This window comes from Urocitellus parryii, chromosome 8 (genome assembly GCF_045843805.1).
Source record: "Urocitellus parryii isolate mUroPar1 chromosome 8, mUroPar1.hap1, whole genome shotgun sequence".
Lineage (NCBI taxonomy): Eukaryota > Metazoa > Chordata > Mammalia > Rodentia > Sciuridae > Urocitellus > Urocitellus parryii.
Window position 1 is genome coordinate 112978825 of NC_135538.1, and position 18183 is coordinate 112997007.

The window sequence follows — 18183 nt, forward strand, 5'->3', positions numbered from 1 at the left end:
GGGGGAGGGATTTAGGGATATGAATGACGGTGGCCTCCCCCTCCTCCCACTTGGCCAGTTTGGATCAGGTGGGGGTGGGGCTCTGGCTTCCCTGAAAATGGCCAGAAAGACCACTGGGGAGACTGAGTCCTGGAATGGGGAAGTGACTTGCTGCGGTCACCCAAACGTCCACCCTCAGCTGCCTGTCACCCCCTGGTTCTGACGCTGCTCTCCCTGCACCCACTGCTGGGCTCACTGATGTGGCACTGGGTTCCTCTGATGGGCACCTCTCTCCACTGGCCAGTGTCTCCCTCAGTCCTAGCAGCAGCAGAACTCTGTGGACTGGGGAAAAGCAGGTCTTTGGGAAGTTCTTCTCATAGTCTGACTTTATTTCAACTTGCTGTAACATAACCTCTTATCAAAAAGGTTCAGGAGCTGAGGCCCCCGAGCCAAACTTGAATATCTCCTTGACCCTGAGACTTTCTCCATCTTGGCAAAGACACTTCCTCAGCTATGAGAAGGATACTGGGAGGGTAAAGCGGGAAGGAAGCAGGATTCCAGGGGCCTTATCTATCCGGGTTGGTTCTGGTGTTCAGTGAGATGCAGGGGGACCTCGGGAGGTCAGCTTACCTTCTGCCAAAACGCATTAGCACCCAGGCAAGCTGGAGTCCTGTGCTGGGCGAGGCCTGGCTTCTCTCCTTTCTGGAAGGCCACAGGGTGGATGCAGAGAAGGCCGAGAAGGGAGGCTGTCCGCAGGTCAGCCAGGGGAAGCTCGCCTCCCGGTGGGTTGCTCTGAGGCCCTCCTCCCCGGGGCCCAGGGTGCTGATGGAAGGAAGAGTGGGCTCAGGAGGCTTCCGGGGCTGCTGGGTGGAGGAGGTGGAGCCGCACAGGGCACTTGACGTGCCTGGGGAGGTTGTGGGCATGGTGGGCTCTGATTTGTGGCCTTGTGAGGTCGAGTGCCCACCAGGGACACTCCAAAGGCACTTGGATCGTGGTCTCAGCAGCAGCTCCTGAGCTGGGAAGTGGAGTACACGGGGTTTATTTGGGAAATAAATCCAGAAAGCCTGGAGGAGGAGCAGGGAGAGAGGGGGAGGAACCGAGGGAACCCACTAAAGGTGCCCTCAAGCCAGTGACTGCCACGTCCCCTGGGGAGCTCCGGGACACTGAAACGCGTACTTGGGTGGCATCCGAGTGGGCGAGGCACTGGCTGGGGGCTGTTCCTGGGAGGTTAGTCCCCCACCCCCTAGGCCTTTGCACACTAGGAACATAAGCCCCAGTGGCCAGAGGTGGCCCCTGGTGGTCGAGGTGGGCAGTGGCCCTGCAGGGCTCGGGGAGGGGGCCGACAGCCCTGCGCTCCCTGGAGGAGCCTCTGAGGCCCTGTAGCAGGCCCAGGCGGCCCGGCCGGGTTCTTTCTTCCTTAGGTTTTCTGGGTTGCGCGTGTTGACCCGAATTTCCAGCTGAGAACCCTCCCCTGTGGCCACCCGACCCGTAACTGCTCACTTACTTCCTGTGGCCAGAGCCCCCGCCTGTCGATTTCCCCAAGACTTTCCTGATAGAAGTCAGGCTCTCTGAAGGACTGAGGGGCCTCGTGGTGGCAGAAGGCAAGGCTGGGGATCAATGAGGACAGACCAGCACTCTGAGGTCCTCCGGGCATTGCCAGCCCCGCGGAATTCACAGCCAGGGTGGAGGCGGGCACAGTCTCTGGCCCTGGGAGACCAGGCCTCCTCTCTGCAGAGCCTGAGGGGGGGGCGGGGGCGGGTAAGGGGAGAGTAATGAGGTCGCTGCAGCTGCCCTCTCCCTCCCCTGGGACCAAGCCTTGCCCCATGGGCCATGACGGGGCTAGCCTGCACCTCTAAATGTCCATGGGCCTGGTGAGTCCATCTGGAGTCGCACCTTCATCTGTTTGTTTGTTTATTTTTGGTAGCAGGGATTGACCCCAGGGTGCTTAACCACGGAGCCACACCCCCAGCCCTTTTTATATTTTATTTTGAGACAGGGTCTTGCTGAGCTGCTAAGGGCCTTACTAAGTAGCTGAGGCTGATTTTGAATTTGTGATCCTCCTGCCTCAGCCTCCCAAGCTGCTGGGATGACAGGCATGCGCCTGACTGCGTTCATCCTTTTGAGTATTTCTGTCTCTTCGCTACCAACTGGGACCTGAGTTAATTCACGTGGCATTTATGGAGCTCCTCCTGTGTGTCAGGCACTGTTCTAGGTGCTGAGGACACGGCAGAGAGCAAGAGAGGTCATCTAGAACCAGACACAGAGTACAGAGCCAGGTGGGGGGAATCTTCCAGCAAATCAAATCATTTGTCAAAAGAGAAACCTGAGGCCCAAAGGGGGCAAGAGGCATCTTCAGGCCACACAGCCGCAGCGGCTCAGCTGGGAATATGACTCTAAGTTCCGAGGCAACGGGCTCAGAGCTTACTTGGTTCTCTCTGTTCAGTTTTTCGATGCAGAAATCAGGGATCAGATGTAAAGGGGTCCACCAGCTGGTGGCGCGGTCCTGCCTGCTGGCCCACACGGCCTCCTCCCTGTGCCTCTCTCCCAAGCCAGATCTGGGGCTAAGCGACTCAGGGCGTGGTGCAAGGTGGGTATAGGAGCAGGCAGAAGCTTCCTCCTGATGGAACGGTTCCCTCTCCAGCCAGGGTGTCCAGAGACTGCAGCAAGCGCCCCCCACCCCATCCTGCTTGCCCCCCCTCCTCCAGACAGCCAGGGGCTCCGGCAGCGCCCACTGGCCCTTAGCCACGGAGCCACACCCCCAGCCCTGTTTATGTTTTATTTTGAAACAGGGTCTCCCTAAGTTGCTTAGGGCTTTGCTAAGTTGCTGAGGCTGGCTTTGAACTCAGATCCTCCCCCCAGAAGGATGCCCTGGTCCCTGGAGCACCGACACCCCGTTGCTGTCTCCCCCCCCGTGCCTTCTGGGGGCCCAGGGAGCAGGACTTCGAGTCCAGCGAGGGCTGGTGGGCTGCACCGTTCCCTCCTTCTGCTGGAGGGTGGGTGTGTGGGGGGGTGGGGGAGACCCTGGGCATGACATGAACTGCTCTCAGCGGTACCTCTGTCCCTGTGGGTCTCTTTGGGGGCTTCTCTGGGTCTACCTTCATCCCACTGCCCCTCCACCCAGCTCCTGGTTGCTGTTGCCTTAGTTCCTGGGCGGGGGCGGGGGCACAGGCCTGCAGCACCCTGGGGACGGGGGTGTCCATCGGTCAGTCCAGCGCTGACGTCCAGTCTGGGGGTGGCTGCCCTCCAGCCCTTGCAGGAGACCTGAAGTGGGGGGCAGGGGCAGGCCGAGACTGGCCTGGAGCTCTGGCTAATTTCCCTGGCCTCAATCGATCCCGCAGCTTCTCCTGAGTCTATTAGCAGTCGGCAAGTGAAAATATCCCCCATCGCGAGCCCTGACCTGAGACAGGGAGGAATCCATAGCAATTTGTTCAAACAGAGGAGAGCGTTTCCCTCTGATTTGTATTCCAATTTATTCCAGGCAGGAAGGGGGTCAGGGTGGGAGGGCAGATCCTGGCGTGGCCAGAGCCGGGCTCGGGCCGCCCCCTCAGCCCTCTGTGCCAGCCAGGGTGGCAGCTGGTGCTGCCATGGTTCCTGGGGGGCCAGGGGGGGTGGCCGGGGCGGGGGGAGCCTGCCAGCCTTCCCAGCAGGCTCTGCTTGGCTGGAGAGCTCAGTTGTAGATTTGGTTTTCACAAAACACAAAGCCACCCGCTCGGGGCCTCTCTCCCGGGCACTGGGCCTGTGCCAGGCGTGCGCTCACCCGCTGTGCCTGTGCCAGGCTGGGGGCTGGGCCCGGGGTGGCAGTGCCCCAGCTGGGCCCAGGTCGGGTGATCACTCTCCTGAGGCCCTCCCTGTCGGGTCCAGGTCCAGCGGGAACAGAGCGCTGGACTCTGGGGGGAGGGGCACCTCTGAGAAGCCCAGGTGCCTCTTCCCGGGGCTCGAAGGGTCCTCTCCAGCAAGCCCTCTCCAGAACCCCTACAATCAGGTTGCTCCGGGTGACACTTATTGAGTACCTACTGTTTCCTGGGCACTGGGCTGGTGCTGCCAATGCGGTCTCTGCAGGGTCCTGGCCTCCTCCTCTGCCTCCATTTCCTCATCTGTGCTCCCCTGCCCCCTGCGTCCCCCCCCACCCGCCTCTGCTCAGTTCTCACTTCTTCCTGGGGGGCTCCTGGTCATCGAGGGTCTCAGGGCTGGTGCCTCTGAAGCCCCCAAACTTCCCCTGGCCCCATCATGCCCCAGGGATGGGTCTCCCAGGGGTGGAGCCCTGGCAACCGGAGAGGAGGACCCTGGGGTCCTGCCCAGCCCCCACGTCCAGGCCTCGACTGTCCCCTCCCCTCTGCGTCAGCCCCCCCAGGGAGGGAGGAACCCGAGAAGCTCTTCACACCCAGCGAGGTGCCAGCGGCTGGCAGCTCCGAGGTCAGCTGCCGCACCTGACTCCCAGGCCCATGACACCCCGAGTCTAACTGCAGAATCACGCGGCTCACTATATCCGAGTCGGGGCTCATCACTGTGTCGCTGGGGTCAGGATGGAGGGTGGGGGGGGGGGCGCAGGTCTGAGTTCCAGTTCTGCCCCAGCACACGCTGGCTGTGTGGCCCTGGGCAGGTTCAGTCCTGTGCCACCCAGGGGACAGGGCTCATGGTCGCACCTTCCCCAGAGGGCTCTGTGCAGAGGGGCAAGGGGCGACGAGTGGGTCCTGCTCTCAGCTCAGGGCCTGCTGTCGGAGGAGGCCCTGCTATGACCGCCAGCCAGGGTGCGGGAAGCTGTCGCTGTCGCTGAGGCTCCCACCAGGACAGTGGCGTGGGAGGCAAGGGACACAATATTGGGAGGAAGAGGCGATGAGATGAGGCCCAGGCTCCGGCCAGGAGAAGGCGTGGGAAGCCAGAGTGCTCCCTGCTGGCTCCGCCCTCACCCACCCTCCACGGCCACCCCCTCAGCCCACTCCAGCCCTCACTGTCCTCCCAAGAGGCAGCGGCCTCCTCCTGGTCCAAAGCCTCCCTCCTCCGGAGGCCTCTGACCCGGGAGCCTCCTAACACCCCGACTTTGCTGTCCCTGGCTGTGATGGGACTCCCATCCCACTGGCCTCCCCTGACCCAGGCCCTTCACTTTTCTCCCTGGCCTCCCGGATCTCAAGTCGCTGACCAATTGTTCAGCATTATAGTCGGATCCCATGGTGCAGGCCACTCTCGTGGGTTTTAAAATTTTAACCAAAAAAGGAGAGGAAACCCTTCACTGATGGAGGGAAAAGAGAGAGAGAGAGAGAGAGAGAGAGAGAGAGAGAGAGAGAGAGAGAGAGAGAGAATACTTCAGCAGGAGGGCAGGTATTGCATCTCCTGTTTATAAATATACCTGATGCTAAGAGAAAATATATTCCCAAAGTTCCTAAACTGATTCTTGGAAAAAAATTGTTCTTCCCTTTCCAGGATCTAACATATTCTCCCTCCCGGGGGCATCTCTATTTGAAGGGACACAGAAAGAGAATGAAAACAACTAATGTTCGAGAGCGTTATGGACGCCCAGGGCAGGGAGGGATTAACAACAGAGGGCACAGGTGGGCTGTCTGAAGTGGGGTGGTCAAGGGGAGGCAGAAGAAAGAGAGGGGACAAGCTCTGGAGAGCGGGAGGAGAGCCGTCCAGGCAGGAAAGCTGCCGGTGCAAAGGCCCTGAGGTAGGCTTGGCCTGCTTTAAGGAGGGCCAAGAGCAGTGTGGTTGGAGTGGGAGGGCAGCAGAGGGCAGAGGCAGGACAGGCTATTTATTTTATTTTTTAGTTGTCATTGGACACAATTCCTTTATTTTATTTATTTATTTTTATGTGGTGCTGAGGATCGAACCCAGGGCCTTGCATGGACCAAGTGTGTGCTCTACCTCTGAGCTGCAACCCCAGCACCCGCCCCCCCGCCACAGGCTAGTTAAAAAGTGTCGGTGCTGACTCCAAGTCAGACAGGAGCCACAGCACAGTTTTGTGCCCAGGAGAGGAGGACCAGATCTGGTGTTGGGATCCTTCTGCCTCTGCCGGTCAGGTGGCACCAGGCCAGGCAGGAAGCAGGGTAGGATTCTCAAGAGCTGCAGGAGGTGACCAAGATAGGGTGGCCTTGCAGCGGGGGGACTGGGGCTCAGTCCTGAAGGTAAAGCTGACAGGCCTCGCTGGAAAAGAGGACTTGGGGTGTGGGAGGGGAGGAGTGGGGAGGGAGTCCCAGATTTCTGCTCATCCCTAGTGTGTGGGAGTGCGGGGTGGCTCTCAGGGACTCGGGGGGGGGCAGGAAGGCCGGCTGCTGGCGGTCAACAGATGGGGGGGAGCATAAAGCTAATCGGGGTCTGACGTTTCTGCTGCCTGGGTTTGAAACCTCAGAGCTACCCTCCTGCTGCCCCTGGGTTGGGTTGAAGGCCAGGCCTGCAGGACCCTGTGGGACCCGTGGACCTCCATCTGCAGAGCAGCCTTAAGAAGATTCTGGCCACCAGGTTGCCACACCCCCAGGCCCACCCCGCAGCTGGTGGGGTGCTTCCCGGAGCTGTAGCTGGGCTTGGGAACCCATAGTCACCTGGGCCAGGGGGATTGGAGGGACGCTGGCCCCGTGGGAGACCCCCCATGAAATGCTGTCCTCTTCCATCTTGGGTCAAAGTCCCCGCCTGGTCCCAACTGCAAGACTGGTTTTGCCTTCAGGGTGGGTGTTGTTATTATTATCCACTTCAACAACTTCACGGGGAAAAAATCAACCTGAGGGCCCCAGATGTTGACCATTCACCCTCAGCCCCCTGCCGGGGGCCCATGTATTTTTACATGGCAGTGAGCAGGGGTCCCTTCTGCTCCCAGGGCTGGCTTTATCTCCTACCATGTCTCCGCCCATTGACCGAGTCCTCAGACCTGTCACTTTAATGGCCACGGGACACCCCTTCACGGGTGTTGGGGCCACCATTCCTCCGCGGCTGGGCATCTGGGTAGGGACAGTTCCCTTTCATTTAAATACCTTGGTGGCAAGTATCCTGGTGTGAGTGACTTTTCTTTTAAATTATTTCCTTGGGGCCGATTCCCCAAAGTGACGTTGCCTGATGGGTCTCGGGATGGGGCTGTTTTACGGTCCTCATTTTGTGCTGCTGGGTGGTGCCCCCAGGAGTGTGAGCGGGCTTGGCACCCAGCCCAGCCACAGGGTGTGGATGGCATGTTTGCACTGTTTCAGGGGAGCCTGGTGATTCACTTTTTTTACCTTTTTTTTTTTTTTTGGGTACTGGGGACGAACTCAGGGGCACTCGACCACTGAGCCCCAGCCCCAGCCCTATTTTGTATTTTATTTAGAGACAGGGTCTCGCTGAGTTGCTTAGGGCCTCCCTAAATTGCTGAGGCTGGCTTTGAACTAGTGATCCTCCTGTCTCAGCCTTCAGAGCTGCTGGGATTACAGGTGTGTGCCACCGTGCCTGGTGGTGATTCACTTTTTAATGTCTAATTTTCACTTCCTGAAGCCACCACTGTGTCTTTCAGCACCTAATGAGACGACCTGGTCTGAGAAGAACTGGATGGTTTACGGGACACTTTCTTACATGTCCTCCCAACCAAGAGGACATGGTGAGCCTACTATCATTGGCCTCCATGTTATATGGGGAAATGGGGCTTAGTCAAGTCCACAGCTAGAGTGGAGCCTCCGCTGCGTAGAAAAGACTCCCACCCACCTACCAACATCCTGCTCCTCTTTTTTAAATACTTAAATTTGTTCTTTTTAGATTTACAGAACAGTTGAATGTATGTTGACACATTAAACACACGTGGAGGTAACTGCCCATTCTTGTATCTGTACGTGATGTGGAGTTACACATATGAACACAGGAAGGTTACATCTCTGTCATTCTCCTGTCTTTCCCATCTCCATCCTCTCCCTCTTCCCCTGACTCTGCCCTGTGACCCTCCCCTCCTCCCTCCCCAATGCTCACTGTGAGTCAGCATCCCACGTATCAGAGGGAACATTCGGCCTTTGGTTTTTTGGGACTGGCTTATTTCACTTAGCATGAGAGTCCCCAGTTCCATCCATTTACCAGCCAATGCCATAATTTCATTCTTCTTGATGGCTGAGTAATAGGCCATTGTGTATTTGTACCACATTTTCTTTACCCACTCACTGTTGAAGGGCACCTGGGTTGGTTCCATAGCTTAGCTGTTGTGAATTGAGCTGCCGTGAACATTGACACCATCCGGTTCTTATCCGAGGGCCGGAGGTCCCCTCATGCCCACATTTGCCCCAGTCTAGGGCCCAGACCACATCGTCCCCCCATGGAGGCCTGAGCCTGGAACCTGGCTTGGGCCTCAACTCCATTGGGCTTAAGCACAATCACTTTGCTGCCCTGGGCTTGGGGTTGTGGCCGGGGGCTTCAGGGACTCCCGGCTTCCCTCACTTTCTGGCCCAGGACTGGCCCAGGCTGTGCACTTGAGGCTGGGGGGTCCTAGGGCGGGGTCGCCCACGGGGCTGTCAGGCTCCACTTTGGACGGGGTGGACCTTCTTGGTTCAGACGCACCCCGAGGTCTGAGCCTGGCTGTCCCTCCCTCTGTCTGCAGGTCTGGAGTCGCGCTGGGCAGCTGGCACTGTGCCCGTCAGCACCCCGTTCTCAGTGTGTGGAGCACACAATAGGGAGCCCTCTTGTACCCATTTTACAGTCAGGAAACTGAGGCTCCAGACTAAAGGGTAAATGATTTCCCCTAGGTCACACAGCAATGGCTGTCCGGAGGAGCACCCTGCACTCGTGCCTGTCACCTGCAGTCCCGCGCCTCCCGCGGGCTTGGTCCATCCCAGCCCAGCCGCCGCGGATTCTATCATTTTAACGTATTTGCACAGGCTCAGATTTATATTTGTCCAGAGGCCACACAGTGATGGAGAGGCTGCTGGGGTGGTGGCCTGGACCCAGGCTAGACAATTTTAGGAGTGTCCCTGTCTCTGGGCCCTGCATCCCTGGGTTCAGGTTCTGGGTTCCTGCCCTAATGGGTGGTGGCCTCTCTGTCCCACTGTCAACTTTCCTTCCAGTGATTTCCACCTCATGTTCTGGCTCTGGGGACTCTACACTTCGGGCGTCCCTCCAAAGCAGGCTTCGTTTCCAACACTATCCTCTTGTTGGACTTTGAACGGGTTCCCAAAGGGACCTGGGCTCTATTACCAAGTGGAAGTGGGACTGGAACTTGCTGTGCCCCACCAGGCGCTCAGCGGAGTGTCCTGCACCCCACCTGCCGCACCTTGTTCATCCTACAGCAGCCTGGGAGTCCTTCCCAGCAGAGCGCCATGCAGGCTGTCCCGTCTGGCAGCTGAAGGAGGTCGCCAAAGGCCCAGGGCCCTTCAGCAAGAGGCAGTGTCCTCCCTCCTGCCCCCTCGCCACACCCCCCAGCTGCTCTCCGTCTTCCAGGCACAGCCTTCCATCTGCCTTTCCGCTCGCTCCCCGGTGAGCGTCCCCTCTGTACCGCCTATAGCTGCCATTGTCCCCCCATTGAGAGTTTTGATCCTGGTGTCTCCCTCCCGCCAGAGAGAAAGTCCCTTTATACTTTTCCTCAGGGGACCTCCAAGCCCTCATTTAAGGGCTTTCCTGGTGGCCTGTCTGGACACCCCAGGCTCCTCTGAGATCCTGAGCCTCACCGGCACCTCCGTCCCTGGGTGTCCTCGGCTGAGGTCAGGGGTGGGCGTGGCCACCACTTCCAGCCTAGCAGGGCTGTTAAGGTGCTGGCTGCTTCCAGAAGCTTCGGGCTCTGCAGCCATCAGCTCTGCAGACAGAACCAGGCCCTGCAAGCAGCGGCGCTGGTTTTTGTGCTCGGTGATGGCGCCGAGTGGCAGTCTGCTCACTGATCCCTTCATCTGTGGCTGCTTGCCACGCTCGGTGACAGCGCCCTCGTGCCCAGAGGTCAGAGACACATGTACTTGGGTTGCGGACAGATTTTTTTTTTTCTTTTTTGCAGCCAAAAGGGAGGTCGGCTGCATATGGGTTTGGTTTGATCAGCAAAAAAAGGTCCTTGTCGCACCTTGGGGACATGGGGACGTTAGCGGGGTCTGCAGCCAGGGAGGGCGGAGGCTGCCCATGGGGGATGGCTGTGTCTCCTCAGCTCTGCGTCCTGGCACCGAGGGCAGGAGATTTCGCATAATAGGTGCTCAGGAAATGGTAGAGAACAAATCAGTGAATCAATGGCAGATTAAGAGGTGATTGTGTGAGCCCCTGAAGGCCCGGGAAGGCAGGAAGGCAAAGAGTGGCCTGGTCATGGGTCTGACCACCTGAAAGTGACCAACCAGAGGCCAAAAGTGGCTGCTCCTGCCCCCAAGGTGACCTGCACAGGGCGAGTCTGGAGGAGAGGGTGTGGGCCCTCCACACACAGGCCGGAAGCCTCCCCAGACCGGAGGGCTCCTGAGAAGTCCCTGGCCCAGTCCTGGCAGGAGACAGAACCGTGTCAGGCAGGCAGCTCTGGGCATCTGGGCTGCACACAGGGCAGAGTGACCCTCTGCAGAGAGCCCCGGAGGGCAGGGGAACTTCCCCCAGGGCCCAGGATCCAGGGCCCGTGGGCCGCAGGAGAGGCTGGAGCCTCGCTCCTGGCAGAAGGCCCAGGCCCGAGCAGGCCCAGCGCCTGCCTGGGAAAGCCTCCTCCCAAGCCCCCGGCCGCCATTCTCTGAGCAGCTAATTAAAACAGAAAAAGCCTGTTAATATTTCAGCACTGTTAACTCCGCTAAATTATTAGGTGTCCATTTGCATTACACGCATAAAAGGATCGATCAACATGTGCGTACCAGAGCTGGGAGGGTAGGAGGTGTCTCCGGGAGGGACGGTGGATGCTGCCTGGGACCGGCCCCAGGTGGAGATGTGGCCTGAGCCCTGAGCCCTCTGTCCTCAGCATTGGGTGGGGCACTGGGCACCTGCAGACGCACGGGGTGGGTTAGTGTGGAATTTGGGGAGTGAGATGGACTCCACCCCAGGGGGTGTCCTAGGACAGCTTCCTTAACCTCGAGGAGTCACAGCTTCTCCTTTGAAAAATGGAATCAATACCAGGCTTGTTATGGGCGATAATGAGATAACAGGTACAAAGTGCTCAGTCCAATGCTGGAACAGAGTAAATGCTCAGTAAACAGTAGTAGTCATGGCCATTGTCATATTACGGGACTGGGGTATGGGTGACCAGCGACAGCCCAGGTTTCTGGCTCACAGTGACCCCCTCTGCCTCTCAGTAGGCCATTTTGTTTTGGTGCTGGGGACCGAACCCAGGACCTACGCAGGCCAAGCTGGTGCTACATTCCAAGCCACAGCCGGCCCTTCAGCGGGGCTGTATAGGTGTCATTCTCATCCAGCTCTTCTAGACTACGCCTCCTTGGCACAGGGCCCGAGTGCCACAGCCCCCTGTAACCTGGGCAGCAGGGTTGGCAGGTTTGTTGAATGACTATCTGATGGAAGCCAGGACCAGGACACAGACCCAGGTTCTGTACTGCTCGCCCAGAACACGCTTGACACATGGGGAGGTGGTTGGGGTGTCGGCACCTGCTCTGCCCTCTGTGGGCAGGAGGAACCAGCTCAGGTGGAGAGGTCTTGCCTGTGTGCATCCTGAGGGTCTGTGGCTCCCCTCTGGGCCTGTGGGTGTGGGCAGACCCCACCCCGCTCACATATTTGGGGTGCATACATGTCTGGAGGGGAAGGAGTGAGCTGATAGGCCAGAGGCACCCTGCCTTGGCTGTTCTCGCTATGACACTGCCCCACGGTGACATCTCTCTTGCCACTTAGCAAGAAGGATGTCCCACAGAAGGAACAGGTTACACAACCCCAAATTAGTTTTTGTTTTTTGGCGTTGTTTTTGATTCAAGGGATTGAACCCAGGGGCTCTTAACCACTGAGCTACATCCCCAGCCCTTTTTATATTTTATTAGAGGCAGGGTCTCACTGAGTTGCTTAGGGCCTCACTGGTGTTGAACTGATGGTCCTCCTGCCTCAGCCTCCTGAGCTGCTGGGATTACAGGTATGCACCACCGTGCCTGGCCCAAAGTAGTTTTGTAGGAAGCCTTAGATCTGCATCTTTCCACCTGTTTTCCCTCTGACTCTCTAGATGTTAAGAGGTATTCTGTGAAGACAGGGTTTATGGTCAAACAAACAAAAAAAAAAACAAATTTGGAAATCATTGGATGGATAAAACTGAGTTCTTTGGGAGTGTTTACTGCAGGATTTATCAGAGTCTTTAACTATAAAGTCTCTCTGGCAGAGAGAGAAAGACAGACAGATAGGCAGACAACATTTAGCATCTTTATTTGGCAGTGAAATAAAATCAAGGAATGCTGTAGGGGCACATTTTTCTCTTTCCGTGGAAGTTTGTCCACACAGCTCAGGAGAGCGGGGTAGCAAAGTCTCACAGACCAGAGGCAGGGGAATATACCTGGTTCCAAAGTCCCATTCAATTTTCTCTCCTCCAATGTGTGGGCAGAGATCAAATCCAACCCTGCCTTGAGATTCCTAGGGAGCTTCTTCCAGATTCAAAACCCTGGGCACCCACCATGAGCCAGGGCCTGGGAAACTGCATTTTAACAGCTCCCTGTGGTCAGGGGACTGGGGCAGTCAGCAGAGCCCCAGGCTTCAAGGTGGAAGGGCTGGGTTCAAGTTCAGCTCTGTTATGTGACTTGGACAGGGCCTTTCCTCAATAGCACTGACCCTTTATGCCCCTCAAACCTAAAGGAGGAGCTTGGGAATGTGCAGGAGACCCCAGGACCCTGCCTCCCTGCAGCATCTGGGGCAGACAAGGCACTGGCCTGCTGGGGAGGCGGGCTCTGGTAGGGAGCTCGGGTTCATCCAGAGAATGATTACTTCTGTGTTCTTCCTGACAGCCCCCGAGAAATGGGAAAACTTGGGGTGTGTTTACTGCAGGACTTATCAGAGCCTTTAACAATATCCTCTCTGGGCCGAGTCTGTCTGGAGAGAAAACGTTTGACATCTTTATTTTGCAGTGAAAATCTTCTGCAGTGGGTCAGCAGGGAATGTTTTAGGGTAACTCTTTAAGGCAGAAGCAACTTGCTGAAAGCCACACATTAAGTGTGAAAGAGGGGGGCTTCTCAGGAGAGGGCTTCGCTGCTCCCCTGCCCATTTTCCGGCCCCTCCGAAGCTCTCCTTGCCGTCAGCATGCACTTTGAGCGTATTCAAAACCATCCCTACAGTCCAAAGCCCGCTCTGAGCGTCTCCACCCTGGGATGGAAGGAGGCCACAGCAGGCCTCCTCCTGTCCCCATCTCTTGCTCCTTCTTAACAGCTTTGGGGGGCTGTCACTTAGGAAGGGACACAGACTGTTTGGCCCAATGTTCTACACAGATTGCATTAAACCCTCACACCAGCCCTGGGAGAAGCCACCGTGGTTCTCAGTTTACAAATGAAGAAGCTGAGGCTCAGAGAGGTTAAGGACCTTGCCCAGTGCCATCCAGCTAGTGGGCCGCAGAGCTGGAAATGAATCCTGGGTTCTCTGCCTCCAGAACTCCGCGTCTTCTACTTTTCTAAAGCAGACTTGGCTCCCCGCTGTTTCTTGCCACATCCTCCCGTTTTAGCGTTGTCATCGCGCTCTCTGAAACCGTCCCTGGGTCTCTCCAGTGATGTCTTTTGAGCACGGTCCTCGTGTGCTTCTCACGACCGCGTCTGGGCGCCCAGCGCAGCGTGCAACGCCGGCGTTTGTTGTTTGACAGACTGAATGAGGGATCCTGTCACCGTGCGTCACGACCCAGGTGTCGCCTTTTGAATCGGAGGCTGCTGTTGGCAGAGGCTCCCCGGGGCGTGCGGCTGCGGCTGGGGGAGGCCGGGGCTGAGCGGGGCCGGGGGAGGCGACCACCCAAGGGAGCCCGGGGACCGACGGGCAGCAGAGACCCGCGCCGCCAAGGGCCCTGCTGTTTGGCACCAGGGGGCTCCTTGCTGGGGAAGGGGAAGCGGGTGCCCAGGGGTCTCCCGGGGTCTCCCTGGTGAATGTCGTGGGCAGCGGCGGGGGGGCGGGAGGGGTGTGTGAATCAAGGTTCAGCTGATCGTCCAGGGCGGGAACCTGGTGTCTCTCCACCATCCCCAGGACCAGCTTCACTCCAGGCGGGACCCCACCTTCTCCCAGGAGGTCCCCGTGCTCTCCCCAGCACGGCTACCCACCCACCCAGGGCGGCCTCTCAACCCCCTGTCACCCAGGGCTCACTGTTCCACGGGCTCAGGGTGTGGCTGGGTGGCAGAGCTCAGCCCACTGTGTGAGGCCCTCCCTGGCTCGTCCACTGGGTCCCCTCCCCTGGGTCCCCTCCCCTGGGCTCCATCCCCAGCAACGTGCAGAACATCAGTTTTCCTGGTTTGGATTTTGAATAAATGAAATGATACACGATGGAGCTCCTGGTCTGGGTTCTTTCAAAGGGTGGAGTCCATGGGGCCAAGTCGGCTCTATCCAAAGTTCGTTTTTTCCACTTATGATGGTTTCCCGTCCATTGTACCAAGCTTCCAGAGATCCTTTACTCAGACTACTATTAAAAAAAAAATATATATATATATATAAAGGTATTGTTCCATCTACAACTATATCTTTATTTGTAGATGGAACAATACCTTTATTTTGTTTATTTAGTTTTATGTGATGCTGGGGTTCAAACCCAGGATCGAGTACATGCTAGACAAGTGCTCCACACTGAGCCTCAACCCCAGCCCCACACTCAGACTGTTCTTTATTTATTTTCTGGTACTGGGGATTGAACCCAGGGCCACACAACCACTGAGCCCTCTCCCCAGCCCTTTTTTGTATTTTATTTAGAGACAGGGTCTGGCTGAGTTGCTTAGGGCCTCACTACTTGCTGAGGCTGGCTTTGAACTCATGATCCTCCTGCCTCAGCCTCCCGAGCTGCTGGGATTACAGGTGTGTGCCACAGTGACCAGCTACTCACACTATTCTGGATGGCCAATGGGTTGCTTCTGGTTTCAGGTATTATGAGTAAAGAGCCATGAATATTCCTGTACCGTCGTGTGGCTGTCATAAGTGCTATTTCCATTGGGAACATCCCCAGGGATGGCCTTGTGCCTCCTGGGGCACATGCTTCTTTAGCTGGTGGAGGGATGGCCCAAATCTCTTCCCAAGTGGCTCTACCACCAGCCTTAAAGTTACTGTCCTCAGGGCTGGGACATAGCTCAGCTGGTAGAGTGCTCGCCTCGCACGCACAAGGCCCTGGGTTCAATCCCCAGCACCACAAAAAAAAAAAAAGAAAAAATAAATAAAAAGCTACTGTCCTCAGAGGGAGTCGGGTCATCTTAACAGTGTCCCCCACGATGCCCACTTAGGGCCCCATCTGCAGCGAGGACACCCACCTGTCAGGTGACCAGAGGCCCCCTGTGTCCTGGCCAGGTCCCGACTTCCCCATCTGCTGGCTGTGCCCTGGGACAGTCCAGCGCTCCAGCTCCTCTTCAGTGTCCCTTATTGTCACCAAGGCTTCTGTCGCGACAACACAGCCCTGCTATGAGCTGGCCACAGAGCCCAGGGTTGCAGCCCATCTTCCCCAGGAGCCTGTCCAGTGCGTGTCCTCCTGTGGAGAGGCACCCAGCTCTGGCGGCGACCACGGGTCTCCAGGGCTCACCAGCAACCCGTGCGCCCTTCACCTTTGGCAGGTTGTTCCCTGATGAGATTTCCTGGGGACCTTGGCCACAGATGGCTACCTCCCCACGTATAGTGACATTTATGCATTTTCATGGCAGAGGGTGACCGTGTTAGGCTCAGTCCCCAGAGTCCAGTGCGTACCTTATATAGGATCTATGCGCCAATTCCAAAATTCATAGAAAATGCAATTTGGAAGAGACCTCAGATGGTCTCGTCCACTTCCCTCCTGTAGGTGGGAGATCAGGCTCAGAGAGGTGGCTTGAGTTGTCCAAGGTCACACAGCTTGTTTCCTGACGAGCAGCCTGGGATTGATTGATTCCTCCAGGTCTGCCAGGCAGGCAGGATGGTCACCTGGATGCTCAGGCTCTGGATGGGCGCCGCCGCCACTCTTAGCAGAGCCTGCTGCGGTTCAGCATGGTTTAGCAGGGCCTGCGTCCCTCCCAGCTGGGGCCCCACGTCCTTCGACATGTGCCAGGCTGCATCTGTGACGGCCTCTGTGATTAGTTCACGTCTGTCCCCTTGGCATGGTGGACGGTCCTGCTGTGGCATCGGCAGGACCCATTACAATCTCCAAGCACCTTTTGTTTATCCTCCGCCTCCAGCTCTGTGGGTGCCTAGGGTTGGGAGCACCTCTCCTCTTCAGAGGACGAAGGTCCAGAGGTCTCTAGAGGCTTCCCCTGGTGATGCAGGGTGTGGGCTCCGTCCACTCAACCAGCACTCAGCCTTCGTGGTCTCTGAAGCCCCAAGCTGCCTCTCCCATGGAGCCTCCATGTCCTTCTCAGGGGGCCTCCTCTCTCCCCTCCTGCCTCCTGGTGGCCTTGCAAGTTCATCCACCAACACTCACTGGGTGCCTGCTACGCTGGGGATCCTGAGATGAGGCTGAGACTGGCAGCCTGAGCACACAGGTCCTGAATCTGAGGCACCCACGGTCTGCTCTGTCGTTGTGCCTGGGGGTGCAGTCCCGGAAGCCTGCGTGGAGGAAGTGACGTTTTATGTGCAGGTTTTATCTCTTGGGTGCTGTCGTACCTCCTCGTGGTCCTCGAGCCAGTGTTAGGTCCCCACCTCTGTTCTTCCCACTCCCCACTGTGGGCAGGCAGCTGGGAAGCAGGAGTCCTCTGCCTCCTTCCCAGAGCCTGGGCACCTGTGGCTTGGAGAAGGGCTGAGCCCAGGCTCAGGAACCAGGAGGGAACCCATCAGGGTCCTGGGTCACTGGGTCACGCTCTCTAAAGCAGATCCCAGGTGGCTGGGCTGGTGGGGACTGTTCGGTTTGGGTGAATGGGATTGGCTGAGGAAATGGGGGATGAGGGAAGCCACCAGGCCAGACTGTGGCCTCAGCCCGTCCCCTGGGGGCCTCTGCGGAATGGCCCAGGAGGTGGAGGCTGGCCTCTTCCTGGCCTCTCAGGAGGCAGCTCCGGCCCTCTGGCCTCTGCGTCTTAGCTAAACCTGCTGCACCCTCTCTTGCAGCTCCAGCCCAGGCCCAGATCGTGCACGCAGGCCAGGCGTGTGTGGTGAAGGAGGACAACGTCAGCGAGCGCGTCTACACCATCCGGGAGGGGGACACCCTCGTGCTGCAGTGCCTGGTCACCGGGCACCCCCGGCCCCAGGTGAGCCCCACCATGCAGGCTGTCGGAGGCAGACCAGGTGCCAAGCACCAGCGAGCTCCTTTCCCCAGCGTTTTCTCTTGGAATCCTCAAGGCCATGCTGTGAGGAAGCCCCGAATGGCCCCAGCTAAGGGAACTGAGGCTCAGAGAGGTTGGGTAAACTCCCCAGGTCACCCAGCTCCCGCGAGGCTGGAGGGAGAATTTGAATCTAGAGCCAGGGTTCTCTGGAGCTTGGCACGCTTCCTCCCAGCGTGTCCTCCGTTGCGTTGGGGGCTCCGGGAGCGACATGCAACACAGAAAATCATCTCTATTTCAGGAGGCTTCTGGCAGGCTAGCTCCCCACTCTGGAGGTTCAAAGACCCAAAGCAATTAGAAGGGAACAGAAGACAAGTATCTGGAAATGCCAGATGCATTTTGTCACCGATCAAGTGTGTGGTTCAGGAGGGAGGCTTGGCCGCTGTGGCTGAGAGGAGGCAGGGGGAGGAGGAGGCCTGGGGGCTGGGTGGAGTCTGCGGGTGAGCTGCGTGGCCTTGAAGAGCAGCACAAGAGGTGGCAATTGATCCTAGGGAGGACAGAGAATATGGAATCCTTTTATTTCTGGGTAATTGTGGGAACTCGGTGCCTTTAATAGGTTTGACCTTGGGACAAGCAGATGCACCAGGAATCCCTGAAGGCTCTTTCAGCCTCAATCTATTATCACTGTTTGCTGCTTCTCAAAGGTTTGTTTAGAAGTGAAAATAATGTCACTGGATTTAGGGTGGTGCTTGTGTGACTGTTAGGTTGGGGACACCTTCCCTAACAGCCTGGGAGTGGGGAGCTGGGGCCGTCTCTCGCTAAGGCTGCACCGGCCACCCGCGTGTCCCTTCATGCATTCCTGTCCGAGTCATGTCCATGCATCTGTTTTTCCTCTCTCTCTCTCTCTCTCTCTCTCTCTCTCTCTCTCTCTCTCTCTCTCTCTTTCTTTCTTTCCTTCCAGGGATTGAACCCAGGGGCTCTTTACCGCTGAGCCACATCCCAGCCCTTTTTAATATTTTATTTAGAG

General features: G+C 57.6%; 1 protein-coding gene across 2 annotated transcripts in view; it reads left to right on the forward strand.

Moving 5' to 3' along the window:
* Positions 1–18183, forward strand: part of Mdga1 (MAM domain containing glycosylphosphatidylinositol anchor 1) — a 52273-nt gene that overhangs the window by 11374 nt on the left and 22716 nt on the right. For both annotated transcript variants that reach the window (XM_026383667.2, XM_077802001.1), the window contains exon 2: positions 17005–17144. In XM_026383667.2, the coding sequence (XP_026239452.2) occupies positions 17005–17144 (140 nt within the window). The remainder of the gene's footprint in view (positions 1–17004; positions 17145–18183) is intronic.